The sequence below is a fragment of the Brachionichthys hirsutus genome, chromosome 11, assembly GCF_040956055.1.
Source record: "Brachionichthys hirsutus isolate HB-005 chromosome 11, CSIRO-AGI_Bhir_v1, whole genome shotgun sequence".
NCBI lineage: Eukaryota > Metazoa > Chordata > Actinopteri > Lophiiformes > Brachionichthyidae > Brachionichthys > Brachionichthys hirsutus.
The window spans coordinates 2,588,280-2,608,826 of NC_090907.1; the positions used below are offsets into that span (position 1 = coordinate 2,588,280).

A 20,547-nucleotide genomic window follows, 5' to 3' on the forward strand; every position below is an offset into this window, starting at 1 on the left:
ATGTACAGTGAACTCATGAGTGCCTGGGAGAGGATGTGCATGTGTGTGTGCGTGTGTGTGTGTGTGTGTGACTTACTGAATGAGAGGATGCTGTAATACAATACACACAAGAGAACAGGGTGTGAATTTAATGAATGGACATGTGAAGTGTGCATCACGGCGTGACGTGGCAGAGTTTGTGTGTGTGTGTGTGTGTGTGTGAGGGATATCTGCATCTGGATTTTACAACACACACACACACACCGTGTTTAGGCACACCGGTCGGGTTAGCGTAAACACGGCCGTGTCATGGCTGTTGTCAGGAAGCCGAGTGTGTGACGTTGGGCTCGGGGCCAAACCTGCGATGGATCTTTAACACCCAACGTTCCGACGTCTTCCTCACATTCAGTACGTTGAATTGTTAGCAACGGAACAAAAGTGAGTGAGCACATTACCGCCTTGATATTTGTTTGGCCCCCATTGGACAAAAACAGAGAGATATTTGAGGATAAAGAGCCTGATATTTGCCTCCGATGTTGTTGGACAACACAAGTTTAAAGGAGAGAGAGATAGAAGTTTATCATGTGGCCCTAATTAGTACTCCAAAAGGAGTCATAGTATGGTGCTGTAACATCTGGATATGCAAATACTGACTGTTTGAAGAAAAGATCAATTTAGGAGATGGAAATATGTGGGCAAAGTGGTCGCAACTTGTCTCTACTGCCCCCCAGTGGCCTAAAAGTTTGTACACAATTAAGAAGTTTGTTGGTACATAAAGATAAAGTATATTATTAGATAAAAATAAAGAAAAAAATGCAACAAGCGATGCGAAGCGAATGGTGAAACCTTCAATCAGACCCCTCTGAAGCATCAAAGGCGTCCGCTGCAGGAGCGGGCTAAAACGTCTGCGCCTCTATTTCTAATTATAGAGTATAGAGCACTTAATAAGTGTGTTCTGAAGCGTAAAATATTCAAGGAGTGACGTTTTTCAGCCTGAGAGAAGCGAGTCAAAGGTGTGGAGACTGCTCCGGAGGGTATTTAACGGCTATGAGGTTAGCACAGGCTCATAATGCCACATGTTGGTAGCACAATAACCGTCAGCAGCTGCGTGCGACGCCAACAAGAAGCTTAAAGGTGGTTCCGAGGCTCTCAGACCTGCATGAGAAAAGGATTTGAGGGATGGACCAAATAGAAAAGGTCAACGTTTGGTCATTTTGTTCCACTCAGCAGTGTTTATGTCGATGGTTTAGCGCTGGGAGCAATGAAGTGGGCGTTTCAGAGGAGTGTGTCTCTGGCAACAAATATCAGCTAATCCCAAATCCCGACTCCCCCTCGTACACATTCATAAACACACACGCAAACATCCGTGAACACACACGCACACTCGGGACCCCTCCGACTCTCCAGAGACCAAACCAGAGGTTTAGGAAAAAGATGGCCGCCCTTTGGCCCCCTGTATTAACCCCCCCCCCGCCTGCATCCAGTTCAGGGAGGTGACAGAAGAGAGCTATTGCCCCCCACCCCAAGGACCCCTTGCTCTTCTTCCTTGGCATGATTCCAACTCCTCCAGAATCATTCACTTTTGAGGATGAGTCAAAGCAGGCAAATCCACTGGAAGGAATGTTCCAGCTTTAAATAAAGCCAGTTGGAAAAAAATAAAACTAGAAAAGCACTCAGAGAGAGCAGACCTCCGCCAAGCAGCTCATTCCCCTCGCAATGGATTTACACCCCCCACATGTTGATCTGGATCACCACCAAAAGGTTATACATTGTTCTTGGGATCTTTTTACACCAACCATGAAAAGGGGTGAGATAGAGACTCCACCCTAAATGACTGTGTCAAATTCCATAAACATCGCTCAATGATCAACCGAGATACTGAGGAACACATTTGAAGCTCCATTGGCTGCAATGTTAATAAACATTTCAAACTGATCCAGAATCCATGATCTCTTCTGGATCGTCACCAAAATGTTATCATCTTTTCCTGGTAACATTCCCAACATTTCCCAAAAATGTAATCAAGATCTGTGCAGAACATTTTGAGTTATCTTGCTAAGGACGGACAGACAGACATTCAGACAGACAAACAGACAAACGCCGGCGATTACGTAACCTCCGCCTCGCCTCGGCGGCGGTAATAAAAGTAAACCCAAGGCTTGAACATGCGGAACATTTGGTTGGTTAAAAAAAAAAAAGAAAATGAGTGTAAAAGAAAGGCTGATCTATTCTAGCAAGTCAACAGGCTGAGCCTCTGCGCTAAAAGTAAGTGTTGAAACCTCAGACATGGACGCTCCGGTGTGTCCGACCGCTCATGTTTGAGTTCTGGCCAGCAGAGTCCATTCCTCACCTGCATGGCAGGCGTCGCTTCCGTTGGGGACCTCCTGCAGGGGTATGTCCTGGAGGTAAATGGGCTGCGATGGGCAGCACGGCTGCTGAGGGTGAACCACAGCTGGGAACTGCAGGGTGTGAGGGTCCATCGCCACCCCTCCGCTCTGCCTCTGGAAGTGAAGTGGCATCATTGGCATCGTTAGATCGCTGAGCTATAGCCAGGAGTTTCACGCATCATCGCCGTGACGACAAGCTCCGCTTGGCCTGTGCCGTCCTACAATGAAAAATGGCCTGGAAAAGGTTACCTGATGCCAAAGTCTGTTGGAGTAGGGCAGGTACCGTGTGGCTCATACGTGTCTGATCGGTTCCGCTTATGACTGCGGTTCTGAGGATCCGGATCAACGGGCTTAAACTTTTGGGTTCACGGTGGAATTTAATCCTTAACATCAATGATCTAAACAGCTGGAATAACTTGGGGGATCAACGCATGTAAAAACTTTATGGATGTCCTGAAAGATTCATTTATAGAAGCAACTGATCAAACTATCCAGTGGCTTTGTAACCTTGGCTTTTGGGAGAAAAAAGAAATCATCTTTGCCCCCCCCCCCCCTCCGCACACACACACACAAAGATAACTCCTCCAGCTAAATTCGCCTCGTTGGCTTTATCTTCGGCGTGTTGTTTTATCCCACTTATCACAGAAACGCTCACGTAAGAGGCTGCTCTCGGGGAGGAAGTCTAAAGTCAGCGCTTGACAGGGGAGCTGGGACAGATATGAGATTCAATGTGGACACAGGAGATAGTGGAGCAGATCGGCCATTTTTAGCGTAGCAAAACTTCCGCTTGACAATAAACAAGGGATTCTGAAGATGTCGTCCAGCGTTTCAGGGCAGATGCATTGTTTTTTTTCCTTACAAGATTCTGTGGCAAATGAAATAAAAAAAAATACTGACTGCCAACATCCAGTTCAAAGTATTTGCAAACATCAGAATGTGCTTTTTCACTATTTGCTAATTTCAAGGTTGGCCCTTCCTTAGACGTAACAGGAAAGCCTCGCATTGGTCACATTTTGCAATAAGCATGGCGGTAAGGCCCCCTCACGACAGACGCATGTGCGTAACTGCTGATCTGATAAGACGCCGCTCTTTAAGAACAGCAGCGTTTCATCAGTAGCCGACCAGCTTTGCTGACGGGTCGGTGAGGACAGTTTACGAGGTCCTCCGGAGGGTTTTGGCCCGACTGCCTCCTTCAGTGAGTTTGGGTCTGAGAGAGGTAGCATGGAGGGAGCCTCGTGGATTATTTATGGGCTGCAGATAGCCCAATATAGAGGACGGATGGTGATGACATCATAAGTCCTGCGGTTACATCACATCAGTTTTAGAAAAGAAGCGGGCAGACGAGCAACAAGCTTGAAGATGCATTGCATCTAATGGTAGAAATACTGCAATTGATGAGGAACTTAATGACAGCAGGGTCATAAACACAGAAATGAGCAGCATTTAAAAGGTAAGAGTATTAAAATACTCAGACTCTGATTGGTTAAGACTTTCCAATCTCGTATTTTTGGTGATAGTTCTGTGTGTGTTTTCTTGTGGTGCCTGGAATAGAATCGCAGGATCTAACAGCTATCAGGCAGGTGTGAATAAAGACACCTGTGAGTTGTAATTAAAAACCACACCCACAAAATGAATATCTGACATGAAAAACTAAAAACTCACGAATGCCTGAACTCTTTAAATTATAACAGTTAGCTGCAGGACAAAGAACACGAGACGCTTGTTTGGTTTTTTGGTTTGAGTTCTTTTTGCATCGCTGCAGACCGTTTTGCTCGTCCTGATTCCACCGTCTCTGTGCAGCACGTAAGACGCTGCCGATCACTAAGTGGTAAAAACACCAGGACCTGCTGCATTTGCCGGATAAATCGTGACAAATCGAGAGAACAGAGCCGCCAGGTTGACCCAGCTTCACCCCCGGGTCGAGTCTGCCCCCCCCCGGTACACAGTCGTCTCAATTTCAAAGGCAAACCACCTGAGCCAATTAGGATCCGCGGAGCTGCATCTTTCTATGTTTTGCACCGGGCAGGGTGAGATGCTATTTGCATATAACCTCAGTCTCTTGTCCTAATGTGCCGGTGCCCTGCATACAAATGGGGACATTTATTTTGCTGCTCCTTGGCCTTCGGCGGTCAAATGCTGATCTGCCGGGAATCCCAATGTTTCCGGCTACCGCCGCCTCTGCCTCTGTCTTCAGCTCGCTCATTTGGAAAGCGTTAAGAAGCCCCTGCGTTCTCGCAAAGCAGAATACCGCCAATATCAGCAAGGATGATCTGACTCCGATTTGATCGCTTAGAGGCGAGGCTGGGGACCTGCAGCTCTCCATATTTATTACGATGTCTCTTGCTAAAAGAGAAGTGCGTCTTATTGCTGGGAGGTTGCACAAGGCGGCAAAATCCATGAAGGCGATTTCACAGCTCTGTGGAGGACCGCCTTGTTCAACGGCTCTGTTTCCCAACTGCTGAGGAAATCGTGAGAGAACAGCTTGTGCCGATTCAGGGCAACTCGTGGCCGCCTCAACCCCGGCGAGGAGAAACATGTTCAGATCGAGCCTGTTCCTGTGAGGTTGATGGGATCCAGAGTTCCGGCAAACGGCTCGTTTGTGCACCTCCTGCACACATTCCTGCACTGCCATATGGCTGAGCAGCTAATGCACACGCATGCTCCTGGCCAACTGTGTGGCAGGTACCCGAGGCCGCCCTTAAAATGAGGTAATTTACGAGGGAGGTCTTACCATTGCGCCCAGACGGTCACAGGGGTGAAGGGCCGGGTAGGAAGAAACTGGATCCATGTAGTAACTCATCAGGAGCACCGTGGACGGGAGGAGCAGGGCCTGCTGGAAGGATCAACACATAAACAGACGAGGCAGGGTGGAGCGACCTGCAGTATCTACCACGCACTGTTTACGTGTGTGTGTGTGTGTGGGGGGGGGGGGACGGAGTAGGGATATTTGAGCTGCGTTTATCCTGCAGCATCGGCTTCTCAGTTCGGAAGGTGAAAACGGTGAATTTTTAAATAGACTTAGGGTAAAGGACTCAAGATTTTTTATTTAAAGTAAACACAGCTGATTTTTATGAGGGGGGGCTGGGGGGGGGGGGGGGGGGTTAAGCCAAGGCAAATCCATCCAGAGGCTTGTCGACCTAACATTTCCATCATTTCACTCCCACCTCCTCATGAAAGAGAAAACCTCCTCCTCATCTGCCTCACCTCCTTTTCCTCCTTCATCCTCCCCTTCCTCTTCCTCCCCCCTCCTACACACTTTGCTTATCACTTAACGTTATTTGGTTGACGCAGTGTCAACAAAAGAGACAGCGAGAGGAGCCCGAGGATCGCGTTGGAGGAGGAATGGTGGCTCATCTTCCTCACTTTCAGCTGCCGACTGACTGGGAGGAAGATGCGCCAAACACTCAATGCTTGCAGATGTTCATCGGCTCGAAAAGAAGCAGAGGCTTTTGTTTCGATGCCCTTAAACAAAGTCAATAATGCGCCAATCAGAATGAAGTCAGTCACGTGATTTTCTTTTACTTAAATGTCACAACAACAAAAAGAAATAATTTGCTTTGTGTTAATAGAAGGTTCAGTTCAAAGGCAGTTTATGAACTATTGTCACGCAACTTTATCTTTCATTGCATTTTGAACGCAGTGAAAAGATCGCAAAAAGAAATAAATATATACAAACTAGTTCGAGTTAAATTGAAAACCGCGCTGCGCTGCTATTCCTAACAGGAAAAGCAGAAAGTTTTCAGCCAACTCTTCCCATCGTGGGTTCATCAAAGGAACATCGATAACAATCACGCGTGGCCTGATCCAATCTGCTGATTGGTGCGTAATGTCGCTACAAAAAAACGCAAACTTCTTTGCACTTACCGGCTGCGGTGCGAGAAGCTTCCTGTGCAGCTGAGCGTGACAGCTGAGCGGCGGACTGCAGAGATGCTGTACCTGCTCGCAGCCAGCCCCACGGAGGAAGGAATATCACGCACGCTGGAGTCCCTCCCCTCCCGCAATCAAAAAAAAAAAACACCCCCACTACCCTTTGTATCTGCGGACTTCTCAGTGCAGGTGTAAACGCGCACATAATGCGCTCTAACTTTTCCAGTCCTCATCCATCTGCCATCCAACTTCCCTTTATTATTCCAAAACCGCGTGGATGAGCGCGCAAAGTGGGCTCGGAGTCCACGCTGGAGGCATAAGAGGAGTTAAGGGGTTACGCATGCAGATCATCCAGATGTTTCCCACTTGTGGCAACGTTTTTGCCTCTTTAAATCAAGTTGGGTTTTTAATTACGTTTGTTGATGTGTTTGTTTTGTTTTTACCGACAGTCCACAGACTGTTTCTGCGGAAGAGGAAGGGAAACGGGCAGGAACACATTACATGTACGGAGAATAAGGGGGGGATGACAATGGCTGATCTTCCTGTGATGTTGTCATCTGAAAACACATCTGTGCTTGTGTGCGTGTGTGTGTGTCACACCAGGTCACGGCTTGTTTTAAACACACACACTAAAGAGTATTTACGTGGTGAGAAATCTGCCATCAAGGCTAGAAATGTTCAATCATTTCATCAGCAACTGTCTATCGTCCACCTTGTTCCACCTGACTGAAGCTATGACAGAAACATTTTGGCTACTCTTGTCTGAAATGAGAAGTTTCTCCCGGGTCCAAAAACAAGATCCGAGATCTGCATCCATGCTCTGACGTAAAGGAGCTTTATCTCTTTCTGCTATAAAGTTCCTCACTCCTCACACATATATTTCATTTGATTCCACTCTGCGAGGTGGACACGTCGACCATTGCCTCTCTCTCTCTCTCTCTCTCTCTCTCTCTCTCTATCAGCGTAACACTCAACACTTGTGAGTCCTCCGAAACACCTTGTGACTCCGTGATTATTCCGTGACCCTGGCTGAAGCATTTGTTTGAATTAGAAAGTGCACGGTTCCAACGTCGTGACAGCCGCTGCTCTTAACAGTAAATCTTAAAGATCTCGGTGTGTGTGTGTGTGTGTGGGGTGGGGGGGGGGGGGGTGCGTGTGTGTAGAGCTCCAAGATGGGGTCAAGTCCAAGGTGAGAAGCGTGAAGAAGTACCACAAGGGGCTCCGTGGCAGGCAGGCTGCCTTTTCTCAAGACCCCCATCTGAATCGCTTGACTTTCTGGGGGGGGCACAGATGGGCAACACGTCGAGGGCAAAAAGGCAAGGGCGTGACTTATTGGCGTGTGGGGAGAAAAAAAGAGGGGGACGTGCCCCTGTGATGAGGCCTAACTTGAATAAAAGCAGGGACGAATGCGATCCAGATCTTCAGCCGATGCCCCGGTCCTGTTTCGATTAGCCGGCTCACCGGTTCAAAGGCGAGGCCCGCGATGTACACTTCTGCTCCGCGTGACGCCGCCATCATCGCACGGGCCCCCATTGCCTTTCACCGCCCATCGTGGTGCAACCTTGTTCAGCAGAGGCTCCATTCATGTGCAAGGCGGCGCTCATGTTTCGCATTAAACACAAAGTGCCGTCACCACCAGCAAAAGCTGTAAGTCTGAAGACCAGCAGGAGGTTTGGGGCCTTCATCGTTTAGCGCAGCCTTGCAGCGCCTCCGCTTGTGGGCCGCTGTGGCTTTAATGGATCGGCAGTGCGTCTCCTCGTGAAGAACACGCCTGGTTTCATCCTTTCTGATGAGAATTCAGCGTTATTGAACTCGGTTTCTGAAGCCGCCGTCTTGGTTTGTCTGTGCAGCTTCTAGCTGTAAAGACAAGCCGGTGCTTCCGCTCCTCGTGTTGATACAAAGAAGCACTTTGTAAGGAAACGAAAACACCAAGATTCTCAGTTTTAGGTGATTATACATGGAAAAAAGACATGGTTGGGAATATCGCATTCCATTCCTAACCATAGACCACCCCCCCTTAAATCCCCATTGCTAGACCTTCAAAGACGGCATCTGGAGTTCAGGTGAGGTCAAAGTCAACTTCATTGTCAAGTCTATTTAATATGTAGGAGAATACCCAAGCAGAACAAAACAACAATACTTTAGCAGACATGAAGCCGGGCCTTCTTGCAGCCTTTGATTCATTTCTTAATTTAAATCAATCCTGTCCTCCGCCAGTTCCACAGGCTGGATTGCGTGAATCCTTTTTGTCTCATTTGCTCTTTTTTAGATCTTCCAAAGATAGCACTGACAGGTGATATTAATGGTCTTTTATTAGCATTGTCCTGATTGCTCCAGGAGGGTTTGTGTGTGTGTGTGTGTGTGTGTGCGCGCGTGTGCGTGTGCGTGTAGGTGTGTGTGTGAAAGCGACAGATAAAGGGCAAGAGCAAAAGAAGAAAGAAGGGAAGAAACGAGGAGAATATGGAAGTTCTCCACCCACCACTTCTCGCAGGAGATCGCCTCTCTTTGATAGCCTGCCCAAATCTGCCCCCCCACCCCACCCCCCACCCCCCCATAGAAACTGCCCTGCAGATGTTGTTGCTGTACGCCAACTACAAAGAAGGAGCCCTTTATGAGGAGAACATCTATTTTGGGCCTCAGCGTTTCCGAGCCACGGTGCTCAGCGAGGAGGAGCACAGGCCTAATCTTTCTGCTGCTGAAAACTCTGTTTTATTCTCTGCCCGGTGATATTAATAGATTAAAGCCTGCTTCAAGGGAATAAAGCGAGGATGTAATATTTTACCAGAGTATCAATGTGCCATCGCCGCGGTGGACTTGGGCCTGAGAGAGGCCTGCGTTGCTGTTGGCACGGGTAGAAAGAAAGGGAGGAATACATGAGGCAGTAACTACAGTGGAACAAAGAACATGGAGAAGCTTTTTTTTTTGTATCAGGCCTGACTGGCTCCATTTAGAAGTGTTCGTGGCGAGGACTTTCACCAGTCGCTCTGAGAACCCTGACTTTGTTGCACTGAGGCAAAGGTCTGAGGGGAGGTGGGGGGCGACATTAACTCCAGATATTATCTTTAATTAAAGCGCCAATCCCTCTGCCAAGTTGCCAAACAGTCCTAAATAGGCCCTGTAAATAAGACAAACATCCTCAATATTTGATATGTCAAGAGCGTCCCACTATCGCCCCCCAGATGTTTCGTGTTTCTCGAGCGCCCCGCCAGGGATGGAGCGGGACAGCGCTCCTCTGTCCGAGCGCGTCTCCTGACAGGAGGAGTTCTTCCAAAAGCGCACGCTGAGTGGTTGGATTTGAGCCCAGGTCGCGCCGTCCCTCCCTTTTTCTCCTCTGTTTCCTCTGTGAGTGGGTTTTGTCTTTAGGTTGTGTGTGTGTGTAGTCGCCGTTGTGTTAACGGTGTGTGTCCACACGCTAACGACTAGCCACAGCAGCGGTAGCTTGTGGTATTGCGGTATTGCGCGTTTGAGTGTGACACCGATGATCCGATGATACCCTGATGACAATCTTTTGTGTATTTGTGTATTAAGATGAAAGCAAAAAGTGAGATGGGGGAGGGGGGGGGGGGGGTCGGAGAGTCCAACATGACCCCGGTTGATAAAGCTGCTGAACTGGCGCCAAAAACACTCCTCCGAAATACCCCCACCCCCCATACATAGACACACATCACCACTCCATTGGCGTCTGCTGCACTATTCCTCTTCATTAGCGTCCCAGAACGAGATTCTTGTCATGTAATTCGGCGTTTTCTGGCTGCTTGTGTAACGCTCGCCCTCATTAGAGACGTGAGGGACGCCTGGGGAGAGGAGGAGGGGGGTGGGGTGCACACGCGCATTGACAGACAGCAGGCATTGACAGCAGTGAGAACAACTTAACTTAAAAGACGCAGGACGAGGTCTTAAACTCAGAAACCATGTGATCTGGACACTTGTGAGGAAGAAGCATCATCAGGTCCTCCACACCCCCGTTTTGTTCACACTGATAAAGACATCAGCGCCACCGGAGACCCGTCGGGTTCACTCAGCCCCCCCCCCCCCCCCCCCCCCCCATCCCATGATGGGACTGCAGAGGAGGCGAAGGGGGCTTATCATGCCGATGAGAGGGAAGAAGGAGCTGTTTGTCAGTGGCTGCTTTTCAAGCGGGTCTGTCTTGTGTCTGTCAATCCTGAACATCACGTCCGAACCGACAAGCTCGGGGTCGAAAAAGATTCCCACTGACCTTTATTTTAAAGCACACGGGCGACAAACAGGAAGGTATAGAGGAGAACATAAATACTAACTCTAACACGTTAATTTAGCGCAAACTTTTTTTGTCATCTTGTCTGATGTTTGCCTGTCTAAAACTATTAAAGTCATTTTTACTTTGCAAAAAAGAAAAGTTGTTTCTCATCAAAAGCACAGGAAATGGCTTGCTGCTATATAAGAAGATGGGATGTACGGAGGACATGAAGGGTGTGTGTGTGGGGGGGGGGGCACACTTCAGTAGCTCCATCCATTTGGTAAGGAATTACCAAATGGAATTAGCTTGGTAGCTAACTTTGCCCCTGTAACGATCGACGACACAGAGACACAACCTTTGAAGACTTAACGATCCTCACCAGCGACATTCATGGTCGCCGGGCCAGAACAAACTCTTGACCCCCCCCCCCCCCCCCAAGGGTGAAATGACGAGTCCCACTCCATCTGTGGATGACCAACTTCCTGGAAAAGAGCAGCGGGCATCACCCGAGTGCCTTTTAGCGAAAGGGTCACATATTTACATAGATTTACTGTAAAGGTTCCATCTCTTTACTCCTCTCACTCAACCGATGCCTGCTGTTTTCTTTTTTATTTTATTTTCTCTCCATCTCACACAATGATTCCCGTTCCCATTGACCAGCCTCCCCCACTCACCCCTATTCCCACTCCCACCTCTTACTGTGCAGAAACTGTGTTATTTTTAGAGCTCGGCTGATGTTCTAAGGATGCCGGGTTCAGATTTTAACAGATTTTCAGGGAAGAAAGAGTCGATTTCTCGTTTTACCGGCCTAACCCACATTTCCTTCTCTATCCTTTCTTCCTTTCTTTCTCGAAAGCAACAACATCAAAAAGACAGCTTCTCTCTCTCTCTCTCTCACCGTACCACCACCATACCTTCACCTCCCTCCTCACACCTACACAGCTCTCCCGTTGTCTTGTCTTCTTTCTTGTCTTTGTTCTCTCTCTTCCTTGCAGCAAGCTTTTTTATTTCCTCCTCTGCTCGCAAGCTGGGCCTGTCATCATTCATAGCCCCCCCCCCCCCACCACCACCACCACTACTCTGCTGTCTCTGGATCTAAGATGCTTTCAGTATGGCACCACCAAGCCTTATACATTAAATATATGTAATGTTTGAGATTTGCTGATTGTCACTGTAGAACAAAAAATAAAAATAAATGCAGGTTAAAAATTAAGTCTAATTGGAATTGCAGCTCAAGTTTCAACTTCTCAGGGGAATCCGACAGAATAATCTGATGTCAGCTGACTTTATAGGAGCTGCAGTAAAGTAATGAAACTGAACTGAGACCTGACTTCACGCGTTGTTGTTGCTGGCACATTTCTTTTCCACAGCTCAACTCTGCCCTCTATCAGCCCATGTCGGTAATGCAGGACGCAGCACTTCAACAGGAGCACAACAGAAAGCAAACTAAATGTCTGTTTGGCTTTGAATAAAAACGCTGGTGTAAATATGAATTTATCTGCTTCCACATCACAATATATATAAATATTTATATTTGTAATAAAACACTGCCTGGCGTGCCATTTGAGCTGACGAGGCCTTGTCAGATGGCAATCGAGCGAGAGCTGGCATGACCACCTACCGACTTCTGTGGCTCTCAAACAGCCCTCACCATGTGTTAACACTTTACTCCCCAAATACACATGATGACAGCAAAAACTCTGTCTCTTTAAGAGCCCGGCGTGGAATGCTGTGGTTTGCCTTTGGCATTCGGGGTAGTGCCCTCACCAACACATAAACACAACCCTGAAAGTGCATGTCTCACTTCTCTATTTCGACGTCCTTCGCGTTATTATGGGATGTGTGCTCCTCTGGCCGGCGCAGCGTCAGCGCATGGCAGCGTGCAGTGCTTCATGTTTCACCTGAGGTTGGTGTTGTTGCCCTCTGTAACCCCTGCCCCCCCCCCCCCCCCCCCCCCCCTTAAAGCTTCAAATCATTTGGAAGGAGAACCCATCGTGCGTCTGGATAAATCTAAAGTATCTAAAAACAAAACAAATACATCAGGATGATCTCCACACTTTTTTAATAATAATCATCTGAACTGATTTATGGGAAAGAATGTCTTTCTTTTTATCCATAATGTGAGAAGAAAAGAAGGTTTTAAGCCTCAATGAGCTGCCTGTAGCTTGAGCCAGAGAGCCATCCAGTGGCGAGAGCCGGCAGTGCCCCCCCCCCCCCCCCCCCCCCCCCCATGCATGAATGGGATCAATAGGCGAGCTCCCCTTTATTGGATCCAGATTTGACCATCTTAAGGCACAGATGAATGATTTTTGTAGTCTGGTGAGCAGCCCACATCGGGTTCAGCCTGTCAGACATGTCTGGGCTGGGTGGGGGTGGGGGCTGGGGGGGGGGGACACGGGCCTCAAAGTAAAAGCCTTGAGAATGCGGGACAGGGGTAAAAAGCCCGAACCTGAGAGCTCAGCCCGGGCGCACGGCTTTCCAGGGAACAACGCGGTTCTTATTGCGCCGGCGGGCCGGACCCAAATGAGAGGTGACAGCAGATCCATTCCACTCGCTGCTGCGTTCCTGTAAGGGCCGTTAAAAACGCGCTGAATGATGAGCGGTCACTGGATGATTTAGGATTTATAAATGGCGCTGCTTGCCTCCTGCTTTTTTTTTTTTTCCACACGAGCAGGCATTTTCGTGGGTTTTATTGCAGCCTCGTGTTGTTCGTGGGATGAATCCCGCCCCCCCCCCCTCCTGGGCCACTGAGATTGATTTAAACTGTAAAGCGAGCGCCCTTTTCGCCCATGTCTGGACCAGGGTGTGTCCGTGGCCGAATTGACACAAGATAAGTGGTTTGGGAAATCCACGCACACGCCCTATAAAAAGAAAAAACCAATTACACGAACACACACACACACACACACACACACTTATTAAAGCAGAGCCATCCACATGGACAATGACCCAAACGCACTCCCTTTCCTTTTGATTAAGTGCATACCAGAACGCATTGTAGAATGATAACATCCATTTTGTCTCGACACCACATGTCCTTCCACAAACATCGGCTCTCCCGAGTTATAACCCCCCCGGGGGGAGAGAGAGAATACCAAGACTGAGTGGATGAGGTCACACAGTGGACGAATCGGCCCTTTTCTATCTGGAGCTGATGAGCGGCAACACATCAGGAGGCGATGGGAGGTCGTTCGTTTATAGGGATGCCGGTATTACCTTCAGAAATGCTCCGCTCATAAAACGACTGCCGAACTTTAATTTAATACTTCCCCTTGCTAATCATCGCCACACACGCGCATCCGCGCGCCGCTCTCCGGAGCTGCGTTCAGGGGCTTTTGAGAAGTTCTGCATCTTCTTCATTCCATTTTTAAACCTTTTTTAAAGCAGTGTCGTCATCATTAATGTTTCATGCGACTGTCGCGTCATGAAATGCGTCCCCAGACTGTGATTCAAAGCCATCAAACCGCTATTACGCACGAATGTGCGAGCGCCGTGCTGTTGCTCCGTGTCTGGAAGCCATGCATGCGTTATAGGAGATTTAATATTCTGCCCTGCATTCCCTGGTATCACACTGCCATTTTCTCTCTCCCTACGGAGGCAACAAAAGAGAGAGAGAGAGGAATGGGACTGATCTCCATCTCCAGATCATCTCTCGGTCGCCTCTTCATCTAAATAAATAACTCATTACAGTTCAGAGTAAATGTCATTTACTCTGGGAGATGTAATCGCGCGTCTGTGTCGGTTGGACATATCAAATGTTTTTTGGGTGGGATGGCAGATTGTTCGCTGTGACGCGTCAGAGGGATGTTGCGTTAAAGCTGCTGCGTAAAAAGCAGATCTTTGTGTTTCTAAATCATCACCTGCAGACTCGCGTTTCATTTTAGAATGAGAAATCCGAAACTGAAATAAGTATAACATTCTAACTGCAATCATGCGTCACACATTTCAGACAGTCGCAGCTTCACCTCTAATAACGGTCACGGTGCCGGTTGAAATGTGATTACGCGTGCGCTCTGAGGTTAGACAAGCGCGAAGTGAGTGAGCGGGAACGAAAACAGTTGCGCAAAGTGTTTACATTCAACGATCCCAGTGAAAAGGTTTATTATCCACCTTTATTATTACTTAGATCCCCTCGCTGAATAGAATATTACGAAATATTCTTTCTTTTTTCATTTGCGGCTGAAAATGTGTTATAAAACGTCCTGTGCTGCATCCTGAGGAAGGCAGTGAAACGGATGTCGGGCTTTCCGTCCATTGTTCGGTGCTGGGAACACTTTTATCGGTGTTGTTGTTTTTAATCATTGCATTAGGAAACGGCGCAACAAACACAAGGCCTATAGCCAGTGATGAAAGGCGACCTTTTTTTCCCAGATGCCCCCCCCCCCCCCTCCCTCCCTCCAGACTGTAAAAATCATGTTATTATAATAATTATTTTACTTCCTTAAAAGTTCCCTTTGTCTTTCTTACTCATCCGTGAAACATTAATCAATTCATTATTAACATAAATCAAAGTCACAATTAAAAAAAAGAAAAACTCTTTTTTTTACGCATAATTGATTCCTGTTGCGTTGAAATAAGAGCTGAAATTAGCGCGACAGATTTAAATTGTGAGACTAATTTTGGACCTATTTTATAGCTCTCTGGTGCGGAGGGTCCCAGGCAACTTATCTGCTGCACTTTGGTTGCTCTGCGTGAAACTGCGAGCTTGATGAGGCTATAAAACGCAACGCTTGGGCGACTTTCCTCGCCGTGGATTGCGCCGCATCCTTTTTTTTAGGGGGGGAGACCCCTGGTCCAAAGACGAGAGCTGTAATGTGAAGGAAATGAAGTTAGTGAACTGAGTGGGGTCAAATGAGCAGGAAAAGACAAACCCGCTGCAGAGGAACTCGTGCTGTTGCTGCGCTCCTCCGGGAGCCGTCGCCATGAGAACACATGAATGGATATGAATGAATGACTGTTTCGTGTATTTAAACTGATGTGCGTGATGGTCTTCATGGTGGATTGTTTTCCAGAAGGTGTGAAAACCAGAATCTCTCTTTATTAAAAAATAAATACTCCACATTAAACTTTCTTTTATGAGTTTGATAAAGATGTATCAGATAAAATTCTTTTTTTTTTTTTTTGCGGTTATCATCAGTCTTTTGAAGACAAATTGTTCGCGACTCACGGAAAGAAAGTCTGCAGGTTGAGAAAATGCGCAATGACACTTTCTTGGAAGACTAATGTTTTCGTAGAGATGTTTGTGGCGCTTTTGAGGTTCAGGAAGGCTTAACATACATTCACCATTCCTTTGATGTTGGTGCGTAAAAACGGAATGACAACTTTCTACTATAAAAAATGACAAAAAAAAAAAAAGACGTCGTGTTTTCTATTGACCAAAAAGCTTAACAGCAGATTTACGGCGCTCCTTCTCTTCTCCCCTATTTCACGGTTCAGTGGCCTCACACGGTAGGCAAGGGGAGGTTTTCTCTCGCCGCTCATTGGTCGCAGCTTTCCCCCATCTCAGCAACGTTTCCATTCCATTCATGCACCCGGCGCTCCGTTACAGCCGCTTTCAAAATAACTTCACTGTCATCATCCGTGGAAAGCGCGGAGTTTTCTCGGACGGGAGTAAATATTTAAAAAAAATTGTCAGACGAGCGATCGGATTGACGAAGAAGACCGAAAGGTGAAGGCGGAAACGACAGGTGAGTGCGGTGAGTCACGCATGAGTTGCGTGCGTTCGCTGCATTCCCGCAAACTGGAGCGAATGCGCGCATGCAGAAGGATAATAAATCATTTCCTCTTGTTTTTTTCTTGCTTTTTATTGATAACCGGACTGATTATTAAAATATATATATAAAAGGCCTATGTTTTATGTGCATCGATCAAAAACACAAGACGATATCGATGAATGTTTTTTTATCTTCGTGTTGATCACTTGCACGTCGCGTGACTTTATTACGGACATTTTAGTCAGTTCAATTGTCTGTCAGCTTATTTCGAGAAGTTTGTGCGCAAGAAAAACAGAAGACAAAGAATGCGTCTTAGCTGAAAATCATTTGGCTCTCGTGCATGATGGATAACAGCAAAGGTAAGATGCTTAAAATGTAACACTAGAGGGGTCTCGGCCCACGGGGCCGTCTCGGAGGGAGGTTCACGCCGTTATTCACCCAGTCCTCCTCCGCCTAATTGGCTGCAGATGCGAAATCCTATGCGCTTTTTTTTTTTTTTTTTTTTTTTTTACCGTGTAGAAATTGGACGCATTTGGGGAACTTTATGAGGCGAGCCTCGCATTTGCCTTCAGAAAGAAAGAAAAAGAAACACACTGGTCCCCCACAAGTATTGAAACAATACCACTACTCTAATTCATCAGGGGGTCAGGAATTGTGGATAAATAAAATAATAACTATAATATCAAACCCGATTTAAAGCAGAAATCGCGCAACGTCTCATTTATTTAATGGCATTATTTTGGGGGGGGTCAAGTCTCGGCCTGGGACCACAAGGCCCCGTGGTCTGCATCCACTGATAGCTATATGCTAAATATAGCCGGCCTGAAAGTGGTCCTGATTCGTTACTTATAATCCACAAAGGTCAGACCAGGAGAACGACGTCCCCGTGGCCCGTGCGTCCTGAATGCCACGCAGAGAGGCCCGCCTGCATGCGTCCATCACGCAGTCTATAGAACAAGCTATTTGTGCCACTGCTTTCCTAATGATTGCGCATGGAGGGAAGGGCTAAAGACACCGTCCTCTGCGCGCCCTTTCACCTTAGACTTTGTAAGCTGCACTTATTAAAGCGAAAAGTGTTTCAATATGTGGTAAGCTTTGGGGGGGGGGGGGGGGTGATGGGGGTTGGGATGGGGCCCTCCTTTTAGCTCCCCAGCTCCGATTGGCCGACTACGGGTAAGTCATCCATCCTAAACCGGTGGTGTAATTGCCATCTGCTGGTGTTTGCTAATGTACAGTCAGAAATTAAAACCACTATCCGCATCTGATAGACCAGTCTGGAGAAAAATGAGGTCTTGAATGAATCAAAGGGGATGCGTGCGCTGTCAGGCACGCCGCGGGGAGGGCGCTTACACCACGTGCGTTTACGTGGACGTTCCCAAAACCCCGCGTTGCTTTGTGGATGTTTGCGGCGCGCCATTGTAGGAAGTGATCCTTCCCTCAGGTTAAAAAATAAACATCAATGTTGATATTTTCCTTTTTCTCAGCGCCCATTGGATACCGAGCACCCGTGGGCCTGTCTGTCGAGCCGACATGTTTCAAACTGTCCCTGACACTTCGTCTTACGTCAAGGTAAGAATCCACCGTCTGTTCTATCAGGTAATGTTGGAGGGACACACCTTTCTTTAAAAAAAAATATTTATTGCAATATTACATTCATCACTTGTATAGTCTGTCTCATGTTGATAAAAGTTGAAGAATAAAAGACCTGTTGAAAATATCTTTTTTTTGGAACACACAATGTATTCAATCAAAAATGCTGCTATGGCGTCACCTCTCTTTCTCTCTCTCTCTGTCTCTCTCTCTCTCTCTCTCTCTCTCTCTCAAGTAAATAAAGCAAGCAAACAGCTCACATCTGGTTTTCGCATTTTTAAAAAAAGGCATTGCGTTTTGACGCAGCGTGAAAACCTAACTGCTACACATCCGAAGCAGTCAAACCGTTAAATGTGTGTATATTTGTTAATATCAGCCGGTGTATGACTGGATAATGGCCGCGCGTAATGCCAAGTTCAACGTGCGCTTTTTACGCAGTCGGGTCAGCTAATTTGGACGGTTGCGTGACGTTTTCCTGACATCCATCATAATAATCTGGAGTGGGCATGTGTGGGGGGGGTGCGGGGGGGGGGGGGGGCGGACTGTTCGGTCATTGTGAAGAGTCGAGCTTTGGTAATATCTTCATAATCAAGGTATTTTTCCAAAGGCGACTGAATGTTTTGAAGACTTACTTCCCTTTTTTGAATAAGGGCCCTTTTCATCCAGCTGCAGCGTTTGTGCCACTGCGTGCTGAGACTGCACTTCTGGGCTCTGAACAATTCCTGATTTGTTGTGAAGGAGCTGAGCTATAATGTTTGAGGGGAAATATGCTCTTAAATGAGTCTTTCTGCTCTAAAACGCACACCAGGCCAGTAGAACTCCTGCTATAGTTTCTGTTAGTGCTGTCAATTTTACAGTTCTTGCAGCTCATAGTTTCCTTGATTTAAACACAAACTGGATTACTTCTGATTCTTCTGATTCCAATGATGTTATTCTTTTATATCCTGCCTGGATTCGGGCTGTGTGTCTTTTGCTTACTCTTTGCTCACGTTGAGGGAGATATTGGTCAGAATGTGGCATGCCTCAGCGCAAAATCGAAAGAAATATTCCCCATTCAAGCAAATCCCCGGCTCGGCATTTGGTTTTGTTTGGTTAAGGCCAGGCGAGACTGGAACTCTCCAATAAAAATAAATCTCAAATTAATTATGGCCTGGAGCAAAGGGGCCAGACAGTTCATGTCTATGTGCTGCAGACTACAGCACATATGCCCTCCGTATTTTGACTCTGGTTGTCTTTTAACACAAGAGGAGAAATGATCCAAGCGTATAAGGCTGCAAACTCAACACTCACAGAATGTCGAGAGGGACCAGTTCTCTCTACTTCTTTTTTTTTTCATTTATGTTTCAAATTCTGCCTGCAGAGACAAATAGAAACCTCCACTCCGAAGCTTTTTGACTAAACTCTGCACAATACGATTAAATATCAGCCTAAAAAGATGTGCCTGGACTCCTGAACATGAAGTCTGCATGCATGTGTTCACCCCCTAGCTCTGGCTGGTTGCCCCGGTGCAGAGACAGAGTATGGCTGGTGGTGTGAGGAAGAAATGTCTGGCTGTCTAGTTCCAGCAGAAAGCCAGATGTTCTGTGGTCCACTGTGTAAACCGACTTGCATCTGTTTATTGGCCTTCCAAAATGTTTGTTACCGCTGTATTCATTATGGTCTTGGTTGTTCCTGGATCCCCAGTCTCACCAGTAAGCCTTAAGGACTGGTGTGACAGGTATATTGATACAGAGACGTGGTGCGATTGTCGAAGACAAACCGTCGGCGAGGGGTTGTTAGATTCGGGGATCGGACGTCTCAGGTAAACACGAGGGTTTTGTGTCAGGACGGGCGTCCTGTAAAGTTTCAATGACGCTGCATTTCAGTTATTTACGCTGAGCGGGAGTGGAGGGTAAATTTTTCTTTTAGTTGATGGAAAATGGTGAAATAAACCCAAATAAGCTCTGCAGGGTGGAAAACTGAACTTGTGTGACTGGTCCTAAAGCCTTGTATGGAGATTAACCAGCGTGAGGTCCTTATCAAGTGGATCTTTATTTGTTTTGCTGCTTCATCACTAATGTCCCTGCATTTATGAAACACAGACGGAATGTATAGGTATAAAAAATGAAGCCAAGCCAGTCAATGAAGAGTTAAACAAGGTGTCTCCCTTCATTATAAGAGCCTGAATTGGCCTCGGGCAGGAGAAGCCTTGACCCTTAGCAGGATCCAGATGTGGTGGTCCCAAGGGTGGGGGGGGGGGGGGGGGGGCTTAGCCCCACCAGATCCCCAGCTCCAGAGCAGACAGGCCGGCCCTGTCAGCCGGTCTCGCTCCCCGAGGCAGAACCCCCAACACTGCAAAAAATATCAATCAACATCAGTCCAGCTTAAATCTTTGCATATATTTGTGAATGAAATAAAAGCAGATTTTTTTTTTCTTATCTGAAGTTGTTTTCTTTTGGAATTCTGTGCGTTTTCCCAAAATTAAAATTATTTAAAAGGAACTTTTGTAGCAAAATCTGGATTCAATTTCAGTCTTTAAATATACGGTTTTTATTTATTTCTTTTCATGTCATTTCTTTAGAAAAAACTACAAATGTTAAATGTGGCAATACATTTGTAAATCAATACAGTTTTTTTAAGTGTTATTTGCCGGGTCACGTTCGGAGCTCTGGCTCCACGTCTGGCATCTGCGCCAAAATTATGCTTGAATTGATGAGGGCAATTCAGACGCAAAGGAAAACTAACTATGTGGGGGTGGGGGCTTTTTAAAACTAGGCGAGTGAGGAGGGAGGGGGGGGGACAGACTCTCAATATT

At 47.0% G+C, this 20,547-nt stretch overlaps 1 protein-coding gene across 1 annotated transcript in view; it reads right to left on the reverse strand.

Annotated features, from left to right (window-relative positions):
- ets1 (v-ets avian erythroblastosis virus E26 oncogene homolog 1) overlaps window positions 1-5,166 on the reverse strand; it is a 27,290-nt gene extending 22,124 nt beyond the window's left edge. Inside the window, exons 1-2 of the mRNA XM_068745347.1 lie at window positions 5,098-5,166; window positions 2,330-2,480 (exon numbers count right to left, since the gene is read on the reverse strand). Of these exons, the coding sequence (XP_068601448.1) occupies window positions 2,330-2,480; window positions 5,098-5,166 (220 nt within the window). The remainder of the gene's footprint in view (window positions 1-2,329; window positions 2,481-5,097) is intronic.
- Between the last annotated feature and the right edge of the window lie 15,381 nt (window positions 5,167-20,547).